This window comes from Podarcis bocagei (assembly GCF_964188305.1).
Source record: "Podarcis bocagei genome assembly, chromosome: 8".
NCBI lineage: Eukaryota > Metazoa > Chordata > Lepidosauria > Squamata > Lacertidae > Podarcis > Podarcis bocagei.
In genome coordinates this window covers 64,105,966-64,131,188 of record NC_138133.1, presented here as the reverse complement: position 1 = coordinate 64,131,188, position 25,223 = coordinate 64,105,966, and the positions used below count along the sequence as shown (strand labels likewise).

The 25,223-nt window shown below is 39.6% G+C and overlaps 1 protein-coding gene across 2 annotated transcripts in view; it reads right to left on the bottom strand.

Annotated features, from left to right (window-relative positions):
* Positions 1 to 25,223, bottom strand: part of WWP1 (WW domain containing E3 ubiquitin protein ligase 1) — a 55,731-nt gene that overhangs the window by 20,315 nt on the left and 10,193 nt on the right. The window contains exons 2-10 of one of the 2 annotated variants that reach the window (XM_081204479.1): positions 21,272 to 21,362; positions 16,300 to 16,441; positions 14,414 to 14,538; positions 13,187 to 13,324; positions 13,034 to 13,097; positions 7,597 to 7,760; positions 3,956 to 4,295; positions 2,418 to 2,513; positions 468 to 642 (exon numbers count right to left, since the gene is read on the bottom strand). In XM_081204479.1, coding sequence (XP_081060605.1) covers positions 468 to 642; positions 2,418 to 2,513; positions 3,956 to 4,295; positions 7,597 to 7,760; positions 13,034 to 13,097; positions 13,187 to 13,324; positions 14,414 to 14,538; positions 16,300 to 16,441; positions 21,272 to 21,341 — 1,314 coding nt within the window. In that variant the 5' untranslated portion in view covers positions 21,342 to 21,362. Of the gene's footprint in view, positions 1 to 467; positions 643 to 2,417; positions 2,514 to 3,955; positions 4,296 to 7,596; positions 7,761 to 13,033; positions 13,101 to 13,186; positions 13,325 to 14,413; positions 14,539 to 16,299; positions 16,442 to 21,271; positions 21,363 to 25,223 lie in introns of both variants that reach the window. The other variant, XM_081204478.1, reaches the window with a different exon arrangement.

Below are 25,223 nucleotides of genomic sequence, written 5' to 3'. Positions count from 1 at the left end.
CAAACCAGCGTTACCGAAAACTTCAGCTACAACATTGGTTTCAAACTGTGGTTTCAGATCCAGGTTTGCCAAGCCCCAAACAAACTTTGGTCCATGGCCACTCAGTGAAAGACAACGGCTGCATGGTTTATTATAAGAATCATCTTACCCTTCCCCTTGAACACCAGCCTTGGTGCAGAGTTCCCCAGCATTAAGCCAGAGTTGTTCATTACACCTAAACCAGGGGAATCTGGAATAACAATTATTAACAAATGGAGACAGTAAGTCAGAACTTGATGGTTTACGAAGCTATGGACAAATGTCCAAACAAGCCAATCAAGAAACCATAGCTTTGTAATGCATCTGAACCCAGCCATGATATATAACATGGTCTCAGTATGCAGCTGCATATAACATGCATCAAACATCTAATGGAAGGTAAAGAGAAAAACAAGAACTCAAAATGTTTCATAACTTTGTAAATTTACCGAATAGAGGTATCGTTGGTTAAACTGTTGCATAGCTCCCTGCAGTTGATTTCGCTGGGACTGCCATTGTTCAAAATTTCTGACAGATTCCATCGTAGGTCGTTGCCATGTTGTTGTTCTTGTATTATGGTCCACATAATAAACTCTGCCACGATCATCCACCCTTCTTTCCCACCTAAGAAACATTGGAAGCTATTTTCTTTCCAGTCAAAATGCAAAAATAATTTACTACATTTTCTTCATTATTTTGCCTTATAAATCTAAGCCTTTCAAATGTTCTTCTTTCTAATTACAATATTATAAAATAAAGTGTGGGATCAGAAAACAAACACAGACTTAAATACCTGCCTCAGAGTTTCTGCCAGTGTTAAGTGGCACAAAGTCATTTTTTGAAACAGTTTAAGTGATAGAATAGTGCATGCTAAATCTTAGTTGTACTGTCTCCTGCAGTAGCAACACAACTGAATTTTGCTTCTTCTGGTATCAGTGCAAGTTCTGAAACATGCAAGCAGGAAAAATATGCAATTTTCTTCTCTCAAGAAAGGAAGGAATTAGAATACAAAATAAGCACAAACTAAATTTGCTTTACAAGCAAAGAAAAAAACCCAAAATAAAGGTCTATGACAGAATTCTAAAGTGAGAAATCTGCTGCAAAGTCAGTTCTCAATCTTGTAATCAAAGCATTTGAAAACTAAGGCCAGACACCCCATTTGTAAGTGTAAAAACATGTAACTGAAATGCATATTCTTCTTATTTATCCCAACCTCCTTAGCAAATTGTAGATTGTATGCTCCTTGGAGCATGGATTTATCCTCTATTTTGTAAAGCACGAAACACGCTGATAGAGCTATAATATCAATAGTTACATGGGTTCTAAATGAGCACCATTTGAAGCTTTTGATACAGAGGCTACTCATTCCTCCACTTAGGAGCAAGCTGTTGGTGAGACTCGCTGAAAGTCATCCCAAAAAAGCCTAACTAATTTGAATACAGAGATCTGGCAGTATGGCCTAATTCAGAGCAATCTGAAATTTTCTATAAAAGAATGAACAGAACAAACAGATAAAAAGCAAGGTATGCCCTGCCATTTCAGCATTTTCTCCAGCTTCCTGATATCACTACCAACAGATGACAAAATTCAGTTACTTGCATACCAAAGTTTTTAGAGGACAGTAGTATTACAGTACCAACATGCAAAGAAAACTACAGAAAAATTCATTTACTATAGTTTGGATCCTAAAGTATTTAATTAATAATGTTCAAACAACTCCCGTCACCTCTTCCTTCTGTAGACCTCCATCTAATTTTGGGTGACTTCCCCACCTCTGTATCAGCAGGCCCTACATCACATCCAATTGTTTAGGAGGGTCCCTCACCCTTCAGAGGGCACGGAAGACCGAGGGAAAAAGAACAAGAACGGGGAACTTGTCTTCTGTGAATGTCTTTGAGTTAATGTACCTTAGGAGCCACATTTATGGGTCTTTAAAAAATTAAGATACATGCGTGAGAAATTTTTTTGCATCTCTGCTTCTAAGGAAAATTATTAAATACAGTCATACCTCGTGTTGCGTTTGCTTCATGATATGTTTTTTTTCAGGTTGCATCCCGCAGCGACCCGGAAGTACCAGAAAGGGTTACTTCTGGGTTTCGCCGCTCACGCAGACGCACAAAATGACGTCACACGCATGCGCAGACACGGCAAATCACGACCCGCGCATGCGCAGATGCAGGTTGCGTTCTGCTCATGTTGTGAATGGGACTCCGGAACGGATCCCATTCGCAACCAGAGGTACCACTGTACAAGCATTTATTTTATTAAGGAATTGCACAGAAAATTCCATAACTAACACAATCCTCTAAAAAATATTTCAATTTGTGTATTTAGTAAGTAAAACAACTATAAAAGTCTGCAATGACACACAGCAAGTTAACATACAACTTATCTATTACCCTGGTGGCAAAGGCTGCGGTCTTTCCCAGGTTGTTGTTCTTGTGTTGTGATCAACATAATAGGTTCTACCATGAGGATCCTTTCTCTGTTCCCATCTATAAAAATACAAAAGAGGTAAAACACCATTAACAGAAAATAGTGTTGTCACTTTCTGAAAGATTCACTTAATGAATCTTTCCTTTCAGGAACGCTCCAATGCAGTTAAGGGGGCTCACTTTCTTCATTTTCAGGAAGCAGCTTCCATTCAAACCATTTTCTCCAAAAAGAGCATTTTTTCATCTGCATCAAGGCCTTTTGAAGTCAATTTGGAGGACTGGATCCAAATTACTTTGTTCAAGTGGCTTTCAAATGGGCTTGCTTTAACCATGAATCAGTTTCAGGAGGCCTCTTTGAAAGTGTGTTTTCCACTGCCAAACAGTCCACTTTCAAAGGAGGTTGCTGTAACCACTAGTCAGCTGACTGGAGGCTAGTGGCCTCTTTTGAGCTTTGACAGCTGTCAATCACCTGGTGTCATTATGACTTTAGGTGGCTAGCAGGTGGGTGGTTGTGCACAATTGTCAAAGTCAGCCCACAAGTGGCAGGGGATATAAGGATGCAGCCCACTGGTGAAAATCAATTCCCAATCACTACTCTACTCAACTGCAAGCACTGACCATCTTTTGGTCATGCATTTTATATACAGTAGGTTAGATCCAGACAAAATTGGCTGAACTTAGGTCAAGTTAGACATGACTTAAGTCGCATTGATTTTATTGGGAATTAAGATAAACTAACTTAATCTAAATCCAATTCAATAAGAAACAGGAAAACGAGGACCACTATGTATCAGACTCAGATGCCAACTCTGTCCATATGTCTGCTCTGCAACATTATTTCAAGACTGAATAATGTTATCTAGAACATTCATTCTCCAGTTCATCTTCCAACCTGATATGTGTCATCATTTGTCAGCAATGCTCTTCTGCATTCTACAAAGAAAAAAACATGCTAGACCCTATGCAAAACAATAAATGGGCATAAATCTTAAAAACTAGTTAAAAACTAGTGAGACAACTCTTTAACCATCCTGGTAAATAACCTTAAAGTGGCAACATTTGAACAAAGGAACTTAAAACATAAAACCACTGACTTACAATACATCAAGAGGATCAATGCAGTCACTTGTGGATTGAACTGGGATGATGGATTTTAATAACACTACATGTTTCAAGTGGCTTATGAATACCAGGATGTCTGTATTATCAACAATTGTTTTGTGAATTACTGCTCTTGGTTACATATCTAATATGCTATCTGTACTTTCTAAATTTCATTTTCCTCTGACTTCAGTGTTCATGATGTAATATGATGAAATGGACAGCAATCCATTAAAGTTTATGCCATAATAAATTGGTTAGTCTTTAAGGGTTCACCAGACTCTTTGTTACCTGAACCTATCCAATAGACAACTAAGGGAATTAATAACATTTCTATATCTAAGGATAACTTTTCTGGTCTAAGCATTATTGTATTATTAATGAAAACAAAACCCACATACCCTGGGGGCAAAGGTTCTATGCTGTTGCTACCAGGCTGTTGCCTTACAGTTTCCCCAGACACAGTTGAAGAGTCTCTTGGTTTCGCTGCTTCTGTAGTTACATTACTTCTTGTACTAGAAGATGCAGTATCTGTGGGAGCAACAGCATCAAGCCCAGCAGATACACTGGGAGCAGTTGTAGATGTGTTGCTTTCAGAGTTGCTAGTAACTTCTGTTGCTAAAGAAGGTTCTACAGTAGCTGGAGTACAGTCTACAGATGTAGAAGATGCCTCACCAGAATCCATAAGAGTTTCAGAGGCAGAATGATTATCAGTCTCCATCATAGTTGACTCACAATTAACTGGGATGCAGAAAAAGAGAACATATTGTATTGACAACATAAAGTTACATCCTGAATTTTAAAAGATAAAGGAAAATTGATGTCATAATAAAACAATAAAAATATTATAAAAATAAAAGGCAACATTTAGATGCCTGGTGTAAAAAAGATGAGACCCATAAATGTATTAGTCAGATTCTTCTTTCCTCCTCAAGCTCCACAAACAGTGTTTTTACTTCACTCGAAACTAAGTAGTAGAAGTTTATTATTTAGTTCGTTCGTTTATGAATTGCTTCCTATTAACTACAGTTGTACCTTGGTTTTCAAATGCCTTGTGACTCAAACGTTTTGGCTCCCGAAAGCCGCAACCCCAGAAGTGAGTGTTCTGGTTTGCAAACTTTTTTGGGAAACTGAACATCCGATGCAACTTCTGTGGCTTCCGATTGAGTGCAGGAAGCTCCTGCAGCCCATCAGAAGCCGCGCCTTGGTTTTCAAAAGTTGAACGGACTTCCAGAACAGATTCTGTCTGAGAACCAAGGTACAACTGTATCTCAAAGCATTTCCACAATACAATAAAAACATATATAAAATAATTGCATATGCTAAAACTATTTCCAATATCCTCAACTGGGATAAAAGTTTCCATTTAAATGGTTTGTTAAAAGAGAAAAGACTTCAACATGTGACAAAACCCCCACTATAGACAGCACCTGTCTGATATATAATGGGAGGTTCCAAATGGACCGCCTGACAAGATAGTATATGCAGGATGTCCTCTTCTGCAAAGCATAGTGGTCAATGTGGTATAAGGGATGAGATGGGAGTATTCTTGTTCCATGCTGTATATGGCTTTATGCATCAGTTTCAACATGCACGTAGTGTGGTAGCAAATTGGCAGCCACTGCTATTCTTTACATACGAAAATAAGAAGAGCCTGCTGCATCCTGATCTCAAGTAGCCAACCAGATACCCATGGGAAGTGTGCAAGCAGAACCTGAGCACAACCGTATGCTTCCCACCTGAAGTTCCCAGCAACTGATAGTCAGAAACATATTGCCTTCAATAGTAGAGGCAGAACATAACCACCATGAATTTGTTTAATCCTCTTTTAAAGCTATCCAAACTGCTGGCCTTCACTACCTCTCATGAGAGCAAATTCTACAGTTTAACTATGTGCTGTGTGAATAAGTACTTTCCTTTGTCCTGATTCTTCCAACATTCTACTCCATTTATAGTTCCAAGTTCTAGTATTATGAGAACGGGAGGGGCAAGGGAATTGCACCTAAGCATACACAAGATTGCAGTTCCAGTGGTAGGTAAAGGTAAAGGTAAAGGGCCCCTGGATGGTTAAATCCAGTCAAATTTGACTATGGGGTGTGGCACTCATCTCCATTTTCAGGCTGAGGGAGCTGGCATTTGTCTGTGGACAGCTTTCCGGGTCATGTGGCCAGCATGACTAAACCACTCTGGCGCATGGAAATGCTGTTTACCTTCCCACAGCAGCAGTACCTATCTACCTACTCACACTGCTACACTTTTGAACTGCTAGGTTGGCAGGAGCTGGGACAAAGCAACGGGAGCTCACCCCATCACGAGAATTTGAACTGCTGACCTTATGATCTGCCAGCAGTTTAAACCACAGCACCACCTGTGTCCCATAGTACTGAAGTAACACTAATACTAATACTAATAGCCAATAGTCACTTCTTTAGATGAAATCACTGTAACTACTGATTTTTAATCCAGTTTATAGTACAATTAACATGGTCATACATTTTTTAAAATTGAGATGGAAAGACTTATTTTATTTTTAGCTTGTACTAGGGTTCCCATATTTCAAAAAGTAAAATTCCTGACCCCCGCCCTCAAAGTTATTGAGCCTTTTTAAAGAAACCACTTGCTAGGCAAAGGTTTAAACAATAAATTTAGCATTGGCATTAATATCCTTTTCACTGCTATCGCTTTGCCAAAGAAGATGTTTAATTATCCATTGCAAAAGATGACTATTTCTAATAATGAATCATGTTTTCTTGGCGATCACATCCCACTTTCTTTTTAGCCACCCAAGCAACAGCTCAGGGCACTGCCAGGGAAACGATGGGTGGCAATCCAGTTTCGGCCAGCCCCCTTCTGTTCAAAGCAGTATGGCAATTCTACACTGCTGAATGCTTTCTCTGAATTTAGAAAGGCAAAACTGTTTCTTTCTATTCATTAAAAAAAGATAACATATGTATGATGTTTCAAATATTATTGTTTTGATCTGAATGTTTGTACCAAGCAAGCAGTTTAAGTTTGCCTTTCTTGGTTATCTAAGTCTTAATTTAAATAAACAGGGTAGTATTCAGGAGTGTCTATTCACTGACAGAAGGGAAGCTTACAATTGTAAATCTTTTTCCTCCCTGTACAAACTGTGCATCCTCTACATCTGTTTCATAAGCTTGAGGGACCCTCCAAAGCAGTTTAGGGATTTTTTTTTGGGGGGGGGGTGATGCAGGGGGACAATCAAAATTGCCTCCCTGCACATTCCACTGACCAATTTCCTTCTGTCAACTGATAGGCAACACTGGAGATCACAAACAGCCTTGTTTTATAATTTACTCTCTCTTAGAAACAGATTGCTTATGATTAATAATTTAAAGTAGGTAAAGAAATAAATCAAACATCATTCTTTCACTTTCAGCACACATTCCACAACAGCTCTTCCTCCCCAAAAGCTGCTTCAAATGGCCAGGAGATTCTTCAGAACAGTATTTGAAGCAGCACAAAGGGGGGAAATGGAACACCACATACATGTAAGTTAGAGGTAGCAGTACAGATCCTTAGATCCCTTAACCACCATAGTCCACTGATGTCATGATGTTAGGCGACCCAAATTCAAAGGAAAGACTCAGGAGTGCACTCTAAAGTGTGCTGATTTTATTATTATTATTTATTTATTTTGCTGAAAACTGAAAATGAAGTTCCCTGCTGAAAGATGCTCGTAGTAAATGCAAATCCACTGATCTGCAGAGACTACAAACCCCGCTTTCAGCACAGATTTACTCTGGCTGGGAGCTCATGAGTGGAAGCATTCACAAGTGCAAGCATTTGATGCAAAAACTGAAAGGTGCCAAATGCAAGTCCTGGCATGCCAAAGACCTGTTGGGAGCACACTATAAGACTAATTATTATTTTTAGTGAAGTTTTTACCTGCACCACATCTGACTTCATACATGAAAATGCTGCCATAGTCCAGACTAGCTAGCACACTACTTCCTATAATTAATACGGAGTTCCCTGAAAAAAGATAATAATCAAGTAGTCGAAAAGGCTGTATTCTTACCAACGTCATCAGACTGGCTTGTAAGTGGTTTTGGTGCTGGTGTATTTTTGGGTCTGCTTGCAATATGAGGAGGAGATGGTGTGCTGTCTCCACTGTCTCCATTAACTGCATGTATAGGGAATGAGTTCTGTACTACAGAGCTTGATGGTGTTTGATTGTCTATTCTGTTGGAAACAGCACAGAAATATTGTCAAAATAAGTATTTTTATATTTGTTACACATATTTGTGCTAAACCTACAAAAATTATTAATGGACCTGAATAAAACTTGCATCAATTTAGTTAGGATGAGAACAGTATTTATTTTATAATTCTAGACAACATCACACATGCCTCTCGGGTGGTCTTCATTTGACCACCTCCCTTCAAGTTCCTCCACAAAACTCACCTTTTCCAGGAAGCATCTGAAAACTATCCCACTCCCAATTTCTTTTTGTAACTAAGCCAAAGCAAAGGTAATGGACATAATCACATATTATTCCATATGTACCCTGTCTTCAACCCTTAAAAGGGTTGTTTCACTATCTCTATTTCAGATCGTAAGCTCTTTACATAAGAGCCTCTCATATCTATTCTTTGCAAAACACCATATAGATACACTATATACCGTAAATTTCGCTCCATAACACGCAGATTTTTCCTCCTAGAAAGTAAGGGGAAATGTCTGTGCGTGTTATGGAGCGAATGCCTACAGATGGCGGGGGAATCTGCTGCAGTCGTGAGCAGTCCGTGGCTCACTTTGAAACAGCAAAGCGGGTGTAAGCGGCTCCTGTCAGCTAGCGGAGCCGGGGAGGAGGGAGAGAAGCAGAGCGGGAGTTGGCTGCTTTAAAACAACCCCTGCTCTCTGTCCCTGCCTGCAGTTTTTTGCTGTCCGATTTTGGATTAGGCACTGTAGGGGCTGTGTGTGTGTGTGTGCTTGAGCTACCGTTCTCCTCCTCCTGCTTCCCCTTCACTCTCCCTGCGCCCCTGCGACTTTAGAATTGACACTCTGTGTGTCTGTGTGTGTGTGAGGGCTGCTTCTCCCCTTGCTTCCCGTTCACTCTCACTCTCCCTGCGACTTTAGAATCAACACTCTGTGTGTCTCTGTGTGTGTGAGGGCTGCTTCTCCCCTTGCTTCCCGTTCACTCTCACTCTCCCTGCGACTTTAGAATCGACACTCTGTGTGTCTCTGTGTGTGTGAGGGCTGCTTCTCCCCTTGCTTCCCGTTCACCCTCACTCTCCCTGCGACTTTAGAATCCACACTCTGTGTGTCTCTGTGTGTGAGGGCTGCTTCTCCCCTTGCTTCCCGTTCACTCTCCCTGCGCCCCTGCGACTTTAGAATCCACACTCTGTGTGTCTCTGTGTGTGTGAGGGCTGCTTCTCCCCTTGCTTCCCGTTCACTCTCACTCTCCCTGCGACTTTAGAATCCACACTCTGTGTGTCTGTGTGTGCGTGAGGGCTGCTTCTCCCCTTGCTTCCCGTTCACTCTCCCTGCGCCCCTGCGACTTTAGAATCGACACTGTGTGTGTCTGTGTGTGTGTGAGCGCTGCTTTTCCCCTTGCTTCCCTTTCACTCTCACTCTCCCTGCGACTTTAGAATCGACACTCTGTGTGTCTGTGTGTGTGTGAGGGCTGCTTCTCCCCTTGCTTCCCATTCACTCTCCCTGCGACTTTAGAATCCACACTCTGTGTGTCTGTGTGTGCGTGAGGGCTGCTTCTCCCCTTGCTTCCCGTTCACTCTCACTCTCCCTGCGACTTTAGAATCGACACTCTGTGTGTCTCTGTGTGTGTGAGGGCTGCTTCTCCCCTTGCTTCCCGTTCACTCTCCCTGCGACTTTAGAATCCACACTCTGTGTGTCTGTGTGTGCGTGAGGACTGCTTCTCCCCTTGCTTCCCGTTCACTCTCCCTGCGCCCCTGCGACTTTAGAATTGACACTCTGTGTGTCTCTGTGTGTGTGAGGGCTCCTCCTCTTGCTTCCCGTTCACTCTCTCTGCGCCCCTGCGCTCTCCCTGCGCCCCTGTGACTTTAGAATTGACACTCTGTGTGTCTCTCTGTGTGTGAGGGCTCCTTCTCCTCTTGCTTCCCGTTCACTCTCTCTGCGCCCCTGCGCTCTCCCTGCGCCCCTGTGACTTTAGAATCCACACTCTGTGTGTCTCTCTGTGTGTGAGGGCTCCTTCTCCTCTTGCTTCCCGTTCACTCTCTCTGCGCCCCTGCGCTCTCCCTGCGCCCCTGTGACTTTAGAATTGACACTCTGTGTGTCTCTCTGTGTGTGAGGGCTCCTTCTCCTTCTCATAGAATCATAGAATCATAGAGTTGGAAGAGACCACGAGGGCCATCGAGTCCAACCCCCTGCCAAGCAGGAAACACCATCAGAGCACTCCTGACATATGGTTGTCAAGCCTCTGCTTAAAGACCTCCAAAGAAGGAGACTCCACCACACTCCTTGGCAGCAAATTCCACTGCAAATTCCACTGTCGAACAGCTCTTGCTTCCCGTTCACTCTCCCAGCGACCCTGCGACTTCCAGCGCCCTGCGACTTTAGGGTCAGTTCTCTCTGTGTGTGTGTGTGTGTGTTGACCTCACTGCGCTTGTTGGGGGAAAGTGTTGGTCGCAATTTTTCTTGATTTGTCTCAGAGTGGTTACTATCGTGGTTTCCTTGCTGGGGAGAAGGGAGAGACGCAGAGCCTGCTGGTTTTAAAGCAGCAAAGCCGGAGAGGAGGCTCTTCTGCATTATTAGCAGCATCCTTCTCCACACCCCCCATGTGTGCTCCTTGTCCCTTGAGTGCTTTTCCTTCCCTCCCCACTTAAAACGTGGTTTCAAAGCACGGATCCACATGGATCCTCAGGATTTTTGCACTGGGTCACCCCAAATTCACCATCAGATCACATAGCATGTCCATGGCTACAGCCTGCACCAAAAAATACACGCACCCACTGTTTCATGGGGCCGCAATGGCGCAAAAACGTGGTTACAAAGCATGGATCCACATGGATCCTCAGGATTTTTGCATTGGGCTACCCCAAACCCACCGTCAGATCACATGTCTGTGGCCACAGCATGAACCACAAAAATCATACATCCACTGTTTCGCTTAGAATATTTTTTTCTTGTTTTCCTCCTCTAAAAACTACGTGCGTGTTATGGTCAGGTGCGTGTTATAGAGCGAAAAATACGGTAAATAAAAGCATTGTGCAATATGATGCCAGTCAATTCTGTTGCATTGATTGCAAGTGATATTTGGACAGTCATTAAATGGATTCCATCTCTTCTCCACCCACTCATAGTGACATTATAATTTAGTTAGTTTTCCTAATGTAGATCACTGACTGATAAAACTATCAAATGCTATTTGAAAATAAAGTTTTTAACCAACTGGGAATTCAAAGTAGCCTTGTCTGTAATTAACTTCAATTTAACGGCTAACATTATCAATAACAATGCTGGATAGTAGCTGATTAGACTCAATGGAGAAAGCTCCAGTATCTGTCATTTTAGTGGCAAATTCAGTCTTGTATTTAACTACTCACCTGGTTGCCATTGGAGACTGGGGATTCCATACAAATAATTGCATAGAATTCCATCTTGGTGAGTGAATACTTTGGCAGAGGAAAGACAAACCTCTTACTTCCTTGTCAGCACAGAAACCAATCTGTCTATTCCTCCTTATCAGCCCACTGCATTTCTGAGCTGGATGCACAGGGGGTGATGTTCCTTCCCACAGCTCCAGCACAGAAAAGGGACAGAGTATTTCTAGCCAGCAAAAGTGTTTATGTGCAAATAGCTCACAGCACAGCAGAATCACCAACTGATCTGCAGCCAGAACAGGTGGCTGCAAGAATCTGATACTTGATTACTTTCCTGCTGGGTGTGCATAAACATACATCCCACAGTAAATCATGCAGAGAAAGCAGGAGTGGGTTGGCTAGCAGAGAGAGAAATATTTGCCTTCTGTGATATTACTTTTTATTTTTTATATATACACACCACTTAATGCCAAGATGAGTGGTTTGAGACAATTAATGAAATGCAACAAAACTGACTGTAGTTTTTTCAATATTTACAGTTTAGAAACACTGCTTAGACTTTAGTTAAAAAAACCTTGGACATCTCGGAGCTGATGGAAGTTGAGATACTGTGGCTAAGAAGGAACACCACAAAACTAACTTAGTTATATGAATCCTGAAATATGGATTTCACAACCTATTCTTATCACAGTAATTGACAGAAAGATTGGGATAGGAAATCCTCTTCAATTGGTGAAAAGGGGTATGACAAAATGTTCCCCAGACAATTAGCAAGAATCTTAATGAAAACTTTTATAAGTTTATCTTTCCATGGCACCTGAGGCCACTTTGTCTAATTGTATTTATAGCACAATGAATTAATTCATGTTGGAGATGCAAGGCAACCAGTAGTGGGATACAGCATGTCTTTTGGGCATGCCCCAAATTAAAAAATTATGGACAGAAATAAGGGAAGTTGAAATAATGAGATATGCTTTACAGATGGACACTTTAATCATTGTGTTCTGATTTAATACTAGCCAAGAGCAAATACACTTATACAGGAAGACACAGCTGCACAAATGTAAGATAGGGGGCACCTGGCTTGCTAGCAGTACATGTGAAAAGGATCTAGGGGTCTTAGTAGAGTCAGCAGTGTATGCTGCAGCTAAAAAAGCTTATGCTATTCTAGGCTGCATCAACAGAAGTCTAGTGTCCCGATCAAGGGAAGTAATAGTACCACTCTATTCTGCTATGGTTAGACCACACCTGAAATACTGTGTTCAGCTCTGGGCACCACAATTTAAGAAGGATATTGACAAGCTGGAAAGTGTGCAGAGGAGGACAACAAAATGATCAGAGGTAAGAAACCAGGCCTTGTAGGAAATGGTTGAGGGAGTTTGGTATCTTTAGCCTAGATAAGGGGAGACTGAAAGAAGATATATGATAGCCATCTTTAAATATCTAAAGGGCTGTAGTGTGGAAAATGAAGCAAGCTTGTTTTCTCTTGATCCTGAGGCTAGGACCCAAATCAATGGATTCAAGTTACAAGAAAAGCGATTCCGACTAAACATCAGGAAGAACCTTCTGACAGTAAGAGCTGTTCAACAGTGGAACCAGCTCCAAATGTGCCCATGGGTCCAAAAAGGTTGGAGTTCCCTTCTCTACAGAGCATATTATCAGATGCATTCAAAATAAGCAGATGAATAAGTAAATAAAATCTCTTTCTCATAGTAGAATGAGTCAAAGTAAATGCCCATCCCCAAAGTAAATGCATATTCTAAAGCAGATTTATTTTTCAATAATGCACTTCCTCTCTTACTCTTACTGCAAAACATCCCAACTGAACTCTGAAATGCAACCTGATATTCTGCAATACAAATTCAGTTTTATGACATTTTAGTAAGGTGATTATATTGTTACCATAAATAGTTTTCTTTAAAGAAAACTCTGACCTGGAAGTGGTTCTTGCGGATGTTTCTCTGTTTTCATGTAAAGCATCACCATTTTGCTGGACTTCTACTAAACAATAAGAAACAAAATTAGATATTTTCTTTCTTATACCATGGGATATTAAGGTTAATCTTATTTTCCCCAGTTTAACTTACTGGTTACTAGTGAACTGTGGTTTGTGAGAGATTCTTGTTCAAGCACCAAACCATCAAGCACAATTATTAGTTCTCCTGTTTGCACCAAGCCACTCTTGTTTTCCAGTGAGAGTTTCAACTGTTCTTTGACTCTTTCTACTATAAGAAAAAAAAATATTTCAATGAACCAGTCACTAGAAAAAATAATTGCTATATATATATATTTTAAGTAGGCTTGCATTAATACTTGACTTTTCATTTTAATTCTTTGGAATGATTGATTCAAATATTAAGATTACACTGCTACAGCATGATTTTCCACATTATATAGATGCTTAACAGTGAATGCTACTGTAGAGCATAAGGGAGAATCCATGGTCGGGTACGGTCCTATCTAAGCCTTGTCAGCCACAGCAGGAGTTGGACAGTGGCAGGAGCAATTGATCTAAATAATTCTAAAGTTCTTGGGTTTTGTTTTGGGGTGGTTTTTTTACCTTTTTCAATTTCTCTCTCATTAGTTTCTATAGGAGAGAAACTCACTTCATCAACTCCAAGGCTAACATAGTTTTCTTCCTGTTGTGGGGGTGTGCTAGAGGTATAGGGGGGCATCCTTGGAGCCTATAGATCAAATACCTCTCTCAATCCAGCCCAGCATGCCCTTATTTCTCTCTTGCTCATGGTGCGCCAGCCAAGGAGAAATGGCAGGAGTTCACTGTTGAGGGGGGTTGTACTCAGTGCTTTTTTTTCTTAAAAAATGTTTAGGGGCACTCTCATTTTCCTACTCATATTGAAATACTGCCCCTTAATGAGGCCAAACTTAGACTCACAAAATGTTTAGGGGTATGGGTTCCCCTGCATCCCCCCAGAAAAAAGCACTGGCTGTACTATAAATGGGAAATCTCTGAAAATGTGGTTGGAGACAGCTTGTTAACATGGGGCTCCTGCTCATGCAAGATGCATTAGCCTCATAAAATGAACCTTCACAGATTTGCTCATACACATTCCAATTTGTTTTATGGGTTATGTTTTATCAATCATAACATTGCTACAGTCACCAGCAAGGTCAGTTTAAGTGGGGTGGGAGAAATTATGCAAGATCAAGTAAGCCTTAAGCCTTTATATATAGCTACAATATATGTAACAATTGGAACATCATCTGCAGTTAAACATATATATTACAAAAACCAAGACACATTTTCATATAAAGATTTTGTTAACTAATGAAATTTAAATAAATTGGAAACTTACATCTTCTATCATGCATTTCCAAAGCTTGTCTAAGATCTACAGTGGCTTTTCCTAACAAAGCATCAGCTTTTAAAGTATGATGGCTCCAAACTTTAAATTCCAAAGTGGTCTGCGGAGTCACATTCCTATAAACAACAAACAAGTTTCAATTCCTTTTTCATCATGGCACACTACAGTCTGTCAGTTTCATCATATTCAACATACAAAACAACAGCTAGGCCTAAATAGAGTTTAGACATAAATCTGCATTATGAAGTTAAACAGCTGTGTTTAATAACAGTCAAATTTGTCAATGTTGAATTTATTTCTTTCCCCCCCCCGCCCCCCGCCGCCCACTGAAAAATGCAAGTACACTGCTCTGAAGACCTCTCCCCAGCCTAGACACCCAAGTCTAGTTAAGTTCCAGATATATGCAAGAGTCAGGATATTACACAGTACAGCAGTTACACATTTTGTTATGGCACAGCTTGCATCAGGTTGGAATCCCATAGTAGAAAACACAGGTGGCAGAAAAAATGCAGCATCCCAGCTTTTAGTTATGCTTAGTTTGCACCTAGAGGGAATCATGTGAATAAAATTGCCAGTTTGAAGAGAATATTTAGAAGGGCCAAGTGCTTGTGAAACAGTCAAACCACTTATTTCCCAGACCAGAATCCTGAAAGCAAGTCTACTTTTTTACAAGCAAAAGCATGGATAGAAGTCTACTGAGTCCTGTATTTACGGAAAGGAAAGGACAGAAAAAACCCTGAATGAGCCTGCATTTATTGTGCCTGGGTAACCCAGCCAGATAGGCAGGGTATAAATAGTAACACTGTAGTAGTAGTATAAATAATAAATTTGTTGTTGTTGTTTAAATAATAAAGTTGTTGTTGTTAAGTGTGTTAAAATACATTAACATAAAAGTAATTACAAAAAACATTTGAAACTCAAATAAAAATGAATACAATAAAACAAACAGAAAAGAAATTAGAAACATAATGGGAAGGAAGATAAAGTTGTTCTTTAACAAGTTGTAGATTTTTATACTTTAGGCATTGGTGTCATAAATCATCAATTTCATACTGATTTGGGCTACATAGCCTCACCTAATCTTTCCTGAAACCACACATTTTGTTACCTATAGATTATTCTTGGCTCTCTATGTAGCCACTGTGAACTGAAGGAATATAGCCAATGTTCTCTGACCACATCATTCACTGCATAGCTAGTTATTCCATACTGGGTGGACAGGGGTGTCAAAAAATGGAAGCCCTCCTTATCCATAAGTTCTTTCCCCTGTTAATGTTTCAGCTCTGATACGAACATCGAACATACTTATCAGAGTGAAGGATCTCATATTTTTGTGTGTACAGAGATTTTTCGAGAAGAGCAAGAGACTTGGAGCAGTCCCAAACACTACACCTGCTGGTGCTGAATAATATAGTATTTTATATTATTTACCAGTATTTCATATTATAGCACTTAGGTTTATTTTTATTAAGAGGTACAGGTAACTTACATCTTACGTGGAGATTACGTTTCTGGCCATCGTGTGCAAAAGCAAAATTGAGGAAAACCCATGATATGGCAGCTTGTACTCATGCACTCTCCCTGCAGCTTCACATCCCATCTACCTTCCTCAATCTTTTTCTAGCTGCCTCATGGAAAGGAAAATAATGGGGGCACAGAGGGGTTGTTGCTGCCCACTGGCCCTTCTTTTGGCCTGTCCCACCCACTTTCTATTTAATTAATTATTTCCTGGCCAAGTGTGCCAAGCGAAATAAGTATAAGATGCAAGTAACCTCCATAAAAATCTTGTAAAATAATAAATGCATCTCAGCAAATCATTATCCCACAGAAAGGAAGTTGTTCACAATAATAAAAGTTATGAAGAAAGATCTACTTACACAGTCAACTGTTCATCCCATTTTGGATTTGAGGAACTGTTAGATTTAGACGTTTTCTTAACTTCACTATCAGCTACTAGTTCTGTATAGATGGCAGTTCCACCAAACCAGTTCTTTTTTCTTTTCAGTTTGGCACTAGAAACTAACAAAAACATTGCTTATAACCTCTGGAAAACATTTCATATTGTAAAATGACAAACATATCTATTCAATAATAAATTGAAAAAACAATGTTTGCTTTCTCAGTTTCTACTGAAAAATGTAGCAGTTCAACTCAATGTGTACTCAATGTCAAGTGAAGAGACATGGCCATACAGCTCAACCCCCAATAGGTCACTGCAACAGTCCAAATACCACCTCTAAAAAAAGATGAAAGAATAACACTAAAAGTATCTGTATTACACTACTTTTCCATTCTTCTCAAACAAATCAAACATCCTCTGGTCTCAGAAAAGGCAGAAGGATAGCAGAACTCTTTTAGGCACCAGGAAAAAACAACAAGATAGGGATGGTACTAAGTGTGCTTTCCTGGGACAGCCTTTCATAAACAGGAAAGGAAGGCCTACCATCTTCTGCACCTCCCTCAGAGGGGACACACAGAGAGAAGGACCTTCAACCTAATGTTCAAGTACCCTATTTCTGGCAGTTTTTTAAAAAAAATCAAACAGAACACATTTCATCTTTCATCTTAGGGCAAAAACACTGACAGGGGCAAGAGGGGATGGTGTGGAATAGCAAAAAGTGCAGATATTTTAAGTGTATGGCTATAGGGGAACACTACTTCTGGCTCTCAGGAGCTTTGGTTTAATATTCAGCATAACTCATTTACAATGTCAATATATATACCTATGATATGCAGTGTTTAGGCGTACTCTCATTTTGACTCAAGAAAATCACCATTTTATAGTTCAAATCATGGGAAATAAATACAGTAAATGCACAAAAGTACAAAGATTCACAAAATGTTTAGGGGTATGCATACCCCTGTGTATCTCGGGGGGGCACTGATGATATGTATACAAACAAACAGGAAAGGGCCACTGTATCCTTCAGAGGCACTGTATAACTCGACATTTTAAAAATTATGGGTCAGTAAACTATTATGAATCCAATACCCACATGGGCCATTTCAGTACTAACATAACAGGGATTACATGTAGTATTTGATTCCTCCAGACCTATTTTTGAGCATGACACCATCAACTGGGCATCACTGTGTCAAAACTGATCGTAAACTTAAATACACTTCTAGACTAAACAATAGATTATGCTGTTCCGTTTCAAAGTAAACTCCAGCTAAGATCTACTTAAGTTATACATGAGATGCTCATGTTCTTAAGGAAATAAAGTTCACCTCCCTCTTGTTTCTCAGTGGCCCTGTATTGCTTCTTGTCTGTCACCACTCTCTATCTGAAGAGTTTGTTACTAGGGAGTGACTGACAAACTATTATTTGTACTTGCCATGCAAACCAGGATTAAAACACAGACTGTGATCCTGGTTTGCAGAGCAAGCACAAATTACAGTTTGCCAGTTTTGATATAAACAAACTTTGGTTTGCCAAAAAACAGGAAGTGACTAAGTATTTTGAGCACATAAGGGAAGGAAGGAATACACACATCCAAGGCTCCTTCTAGGCTTGTTCTCATAGTGCCAAACCATGTTGAATTGTATACTATGTAGTGAGCTATTTTTGTTTTTTAGGAAAATAGAAAAACTGAATGAAAACCTTAGTTTTAAAATCATATGCAATTTAAGAAAGTCTTTTTTTAAAAAAAAATGTTTCTTTTCATTCTTTCCCTAGATGAATTTCTGTGATCTAATTCAATATTTCCTATCCATTCAATACTTCATCCTTTGCCCAAGGTGAGCAGAATATGGAATAAGTGAATGAACAGATGAAAAACACATTAAACTAAAAGAAATACAAACTACCCTATATTTCATATAATTTATTATTCAGGTGACAGAAAAGATAAATGGAGGAAATGGCAATGAATTGAAATAGATAACAAAGTTTGCCAGTCTTCCACACCAGAAAATGTGAAGACCATTGTTATTCACATAAAGCCTTAAGCAAACAATATTCACTCTACAGTGTGCTTAAATTGCTTTGCCTTCTTCAGTCTTGACTGCAACAGTCAAGCAAAGTGCAGAAACAACAGCACTGTTTGTGAAGAACCAATCTACATACAATAATAAAATATACCATGGATGTTATCTAGAGAAGCAAGCTAATAGGTGTTGCGGGCTCATATTTTTTTAAAAAAATGGCTGCATTCATAACATTAGTACTGTGTTGATTTAGCATAGATTAAGAGGCAGGTGCATGCTGTATCTATAGTATATTTATATTCACCTCTGTACTTCGGTAAAGTACCACCCACATGTATAAGATGCCCCCTATTTTGGGGGATTCATATTTAAGAAAATGTGGGAGATGGCACAGAGTTGTTGAGCTTTGTTTGGGGGGGGGCTGCCGAAAATCCACACGCGTCCCAAAATCTGCCTCATGTCCCATCGCCGGAACAAACTGCCAATCGCCCACCCAATTGCCACAGCGTCAGCCAATCAACACCAGCCATTGATGCAGCAACCAATAACACGCCTAACAGTCACTAACAGCCATGGCAGCAACCAATCAAACGTCCACCCTATTCACTATCCATGTATAAGATGGTCCCCACTTTTTTGCATAATTTTTAAAGAAAACAAACTAGTCTTATACACAGAAAAGTACGGTATTACAAACTATTAGGAACACACCTCTCATTTCCCCTTTTTCACAAATGTATAACTTGACACTGCTACTTATATGTATTGTTCATTATCTATTATATTTTAGTATGTATTATATATTTCTTATTATTATGAATTGTATTTATATAATTTTTAATTTTTGTATTGTGTGGATATTATGGATTTACATTATCTTGTTTATTATGTTGCAAACTGCACTGTAGCATTTTGACGAAGGGTAGTATATACATTTCCTAAATAACAACAGTTTACTGGACAGCAGTAGTTCTAGTCTATTGGAGTTAAATACAGCAGGATTACACTACTGGTGAACCCTGAAAGCAACTATAATCTCAGCCACTGTTCTGTATCAAATTAGATTGCTTTTTAAAATGGAAGATTTCAAATGCAGGGTCATTCAGCAGAAATTGGCAGGGAGGAAGAAGGATTGTTGGAGATCTCTAAAACTAGAAAAAAAAATGTAACTAGATTTCCTGCCCATCCATGCATACCTTGTTACATCATTTGTGAACTTCAATGACATGGAGTTTGTTACCAGTCAAAGGCTCAAAGGAGTGAAAGGTATTTGGCCCCAAGCCAACTGGGCCTTTCAGAAGTTGCTGTGTTCTTGGCTTCTCAGGAGACCAAAGAGCTAAATAAATGTAGGCTGACATTGCCAGGTAAAATGACATCTCAGACTGTTACCGTTTCAGAGTTTTAAAGTACTAATTTTTGCTTTGCAAGAATTACTTATTGAATTTGAGGCTCGAAAAGATAACTTAAAGCATTTGTGTCTATAATATATGTGAAGTTCTCTGATTATTCTAAAATGCTATACAAATATTTGCCATTTTTCAGCTAAATAAGCTCTCAAAGTAATATACAAAGTTCACTTATTACACTTACATTAATTAAGAGATCTATCTTCCAGTAACCTCAGGTTTAAAGGATGACCACTGAACCACCCAAACAAGCTATACTTTCCTGGTTTCCCAGGAAGATTGTAAGACTCATGAGATATCTGCAGTTTCTTCAGCAATAACGGGTATAGCTAATAGCCAGCTATTAAACATTGTACTATTGCTGTAATTTTATGATTTCAATATAAACAGACAACAGTACTGGATAAAAAATTGCTTCACTCCTATACACAAGATATTTGTGTTTATGGCAGTGGCAATCCACCCCACAATTTACAGACAAGCTCTCTCTATAGTACTGCAAGAGGGAAACAGTTGGGATTCATTTTACTGAAAATTCAAAACTAGTATGCTCAGTGAAAAATAGCAGTGTCCGTAAGCCACAACATAAATGGAGTGACAAAAAAACAAAGATTGCTCCATCTGCCATTTCTGCAATGCACACTCATCAAGCTTTTACGGAATCAATTCTGTCCTTTCTAAGAAAGATAATTTTTAATTATTTTAGACCACACAGGTAATTAATATAAAATGACTTTGCTTGTTTCCGTTAGGTTTTCCAAATGTATAATAAGTTTGTGATTTATAGTTCTATATGTTCGTTGTAATCAGTGGCTAAACAATCAAATGTATACTAATGGTTAACCCTATTCAATGTGTGCCACTTCCTAGTAGTCAAAATGACACCATCCACAAACAAGAGGGAGGCATCAGCAGACTTGGAAGAACCTGAAGGCTTGCAGAAGTGCAAAAAATAAAGGGAGCAGCCCACAAAAACAGGACTAAGCAGGCTCAGTGGACATGTAATGCTGGCTGATCATTTGGGGGTTGGGATGAGACACAAAACTAGAAAGGATAGAGAAATGGAATGGCAAGAAATCTGAACGGGAGCACTCCACTGTACTGTTAGCTACTACTAATATCCATAAGTGTAACAAGGAAGTCTGTTCTTAGAACCCAGAAGACCATTAATGGAAAAAACCAACATCCTTGTTTAGGATTACAAGACTGAAAATCTGTATGTATAACACAACAGAACCACTAAAGGGAGCCATACAATTTTTTTGCCCCACGCCTCTCAGTGGGAGAGGAACAGAGACACAAAGAAACACTATGGCAATACACTTCACTGTGCATACACAAATTATACCTTCCATTTAAAGAGACAGAGAAAACTAGAAGGACTGGATCAGCACTGACTGGTCACCTTGAAGCAATTTCTGCTCACCAAAGGTGAATAATGGCAAATTACAAGTTTGTGCTAACAAGAGGGCATTTAAAGGATCAGGTTTATGATTTGCAAATTTTTACTTACTAGTTACTTGCATTTGCAGTCTTCCATGATAGTTATTACTGCTTCCAGATCTTGGAGAGGCTGCAGCCATGTCAGAGGCTACAACTTCAGCCTATTAAAAAAGAAAGAAAGAAATATTTGACTACATGCACCAGCCACCAGTTTCAGTGGCACTGACCACTTTAATATATACTAGACTCTTTTTAAATAAAAAGAAACATTTTACTTTAAATTTAGTCAGTCTTTCAAATCTGTCCAAAAATTTACAAATTGTCAAAAAGTGTATCAACTCACCTGCCCACATATATCCATGTCACAAATTATTAATACAAATATATACCCTTGTTTTACAGTAAATCTCACCACATTTTCAAGAGTTCCTCCTATATCCCCCATGTCATGCTTCTGAATTTTCCAGGAGCATCTGACAGTCTAATACGGAAAACTGACACAAGAGCCAAACACTTGCACAACCCCACACTACATAAAACTATCAGGAACAGTTTTCAGCAGGCCTGTAGTGCCCCTTAGGTTCTACACATAGTACTTTTGATTCCAGATACAGTGGTGCCTCGCAAGATGAAATTAATTCGTTCTGCGAGTTTTTTCGTCTTGCAATTTTTTTGTCTTGCGAAGCACGGTTTCCCTGGGTATTAACGGTTTTAAGAAAAAGGAAACAAACTTGCAAGACGTTTTCGTCTTGCGAAGCAAGCCCATAGGGAAATTCGTCTTACGAAGCAACTCAAAAAACGAAAAACTCTTTCGTCTTGCGAGTTTTTCGTCTTGCGAGGCATTCGTCTTGCGAGGTACCACTGTACTATGTTCAATTCAGGTAATTTTGGTATGTTGAGGACTGCAGAAAACACACATAACAGAATATGAGAAGACTAAGGAACAACTGTACCCCCCCCAAAAAAAAAGAAATTAGTACAAGGATGTGCTAAATGCCACAGCACAATGCTGTATAAACACAGCAGTGATATAACTGGTATGATTAAACAAATGGCCAGTTCACATGCTTATCAGAAGAGATGCTCCAAAATGTGGCCAAGTATAAATATCTACATCTACATTGTAACATGTATACATTCTGCACAAAGTCTTCCCCATTTCTGAAAGAAAATTTCATGCAGATCCTTTATAAATATATCACCACAGACACAAACAAGATTTTGTGAAACTAGCTTTCCCAAACATCTAATTTTTGGTGATAACCATGAGAGCAGATCTTTCTAATAACTGAGTATCAAGAATGATGGGTTTTAGAGAGCCCTATAAAGTTCTACACTGTCTACCGCCAAAGAAATTTTAAAACAAAGCAAAACCTGTGGGGCCAGGCCAGACAAGAAACTGCAGTTACCCCATCCCAACCATTTGCAATTGCAGTTGGTTTATCTAATTATAACCAACCACTTCAGAAATCACCCCTCCATCCAAATCAGCCTTAGGGTTTGTTTGTTTTTAACTAGAATATCTGAGCAATTAAGCACAGTTGCTTAACAGACCTATTTCAACTTCACCCTCCCAATATTTTCCAAAATTCACCTGGTGGCTGGCTTCCCAAGACTGTTCACTAGCCTGCTCTCTGCCCTTGACCTTCTCCAGTTGCTGGGCCATATTCTATAAAAAGACTATGCTAAATCTATGCTTGACAATCTATCCCAATTAAAAATAGTGAGGATTTACCATCTTTCTATAACCACATGCATCTGTCCCTAAATGAAATTAAAAGCAGACAAATAGTAATGTTTGGGGCACTTATGTCTAGTTACTAGAATTATACAGAAAGGCTTTGGCAATGAAGAGTGGGCAAGAAATGTTTTAAATAAATACAGAATTAAATTTAATTACAAAACACAGAAACAAAGGTAAATAGTATGGTAAGTTAATGGTTTAAAGATTACAGTGGTGCCCCGCAAGACGGAAAACCCGCTAGACGAAAGGGTTTTCCGTTTTGGAGGTGCTTCGCAAAACGAATTTCCTATGGGCTTGCTTCGCAAGACGAAAATGTCTTGCGAGTTCCTGCGGGTTTTTTTTCCCTCCCCCCCCCCTTTTCCCAAGCCGCTAAACTGCTTATCAGCTGATCCTAAGCCGCTAAGCCGCTTAACAGCTGATCCGCTAAGCCGCTTATCAGCTGATCCGCTAAGCCGCTAAGCCACTTATCAGCTGATCCGCTAAGCCGCTAATCAGCTGATCCGCTAAACCCGCTAAACTGCTAATAGCGCTAATCCGCTAAGCCGCTAATGGGCTTGCTTCGCAAGACGAAAAAACCGCAAGACGAAGAGACTCGCAGAATGGATTCTTTTCGTCTTGCGAGGCACCACTGTACCTAAAATGTATGGGTACCTAAATAATAGAGCAACACAGTGAATCAAGGAAAAATAAACAGTTGGCACACATAAATGCAAAAGGGGAAGATGTTCAGTTTGATCATGAAAAAGGTATCAAAAGTGGTGATGATGATGATGATGATGTAGAGTTAGGACTGAGTAGTAAGGTGGACAAGTTTTCTAATGATACTAAATTGTTCAGGGTTATTAAAGCAAAAAAGAGATTGCGAAGAGCTCCAAAAATACCTCTCCAAACTGACTGAATTGCAAGTTTAATGCTTTATGTAACACATGCATGTTGGAGCAAAAAATCATAATTTCACATACATACTCTGACAGGTCTGAGAGGTCATGACGGACCAGAAACAAGACCTTATGGTCACAGTAGACAGTTTGATGAAGAGGTAGACCCAGTGTGCAGAAGCAGTGAAAAGGTCAAATTCCATGCTAGGGATCATTAGGAAAGGAATTGAAAATAAAACTGCTGATATCATAATGCAGTTATACAAATCTATGGTGCAACTGCATCTGTAATACTGTATACAGTTTTGGCTTCCACACCTAAAAAGAATATTGTAGAGATGAGGAAAGTTAAGAAAAGCACCAACCAAAATGATCAAGGGAGTGGAACAACTCCCCTATGAAGCAAGGTTGAAGCATTTGGGACTTTTTATTTTTGGAAAAGGTGAGTAAGAGGTGACATGATATAAGTTCATTAAGTTATGCATGGCATGGAGAAATTGAAAAAAAATTAGTTTTTTCTCCCTCACTCATAATGTGTGAATTCTCACTAGAATTTGTGAACATCCAATGAAGCTCAATGTTGGAAGATACAGAACAGATAAAGGGAATTACTTATTCACGTAGAGCACAGTTAAACTATGGAACTCACTCCCACAGGAGGCAGTGATAGTTTTAAAAGACAAGTTCATGGAGGAGAGGACTATCAATGGTTACTCGCCATGATGACGATACTCTGACTCCACAGTTGGAAGCAGTAATGTTTCTGAAAGAGAACAGGTTGCTGTAGATGGGCCAGCAAGTTCTTATGTTCTTGGTTGTCAGATGAACCCCTGGGATAGCTCAGTCAGTAGAGCATGAGCCTCTTAATCTCAGGGTTGTGGGTTCGAGCTCCATGTTGGGTGAAAGATTTCTGCTTGCTTTAAATGATTTGCATTTAAATGCATCTTAAAATGATTTACACAACTTTTTATTTTGTCTAGAATGTCATCTCTCGTCACCACTATCAGCCTCAGTTCGTCATACTCCCTCCCTGTAAGAGTTAGTTCAGGCACTAGGGCAGAGGTCCTCAAACTTTTTAAACAGGGGGCCGGTTCACTGTCCCTCAGACACTGCTGGGGGCCAGACTATAGTTTGAAAAAAATATGAACGAATTCCTATGCACACTGCACAGATTTTATTTGTAGTGCACAAAAAACAGAAAAAACAATAAAATGTTTAAAATGAAGAACAATTTTAATCAACATGAACTTTTCAACTGCGCCGAAACTGAAGTTGTTTAAAGAAAGAATGAGATGTCTGGAATCCAGGATGCTTTTGAAAAGTGGGTTTGGAAAACTCAGGAACCCAGATTCCCTGCAAATCAACTACAATTAAAGTGTGTGTGTGTGTGTGTGTGTGTG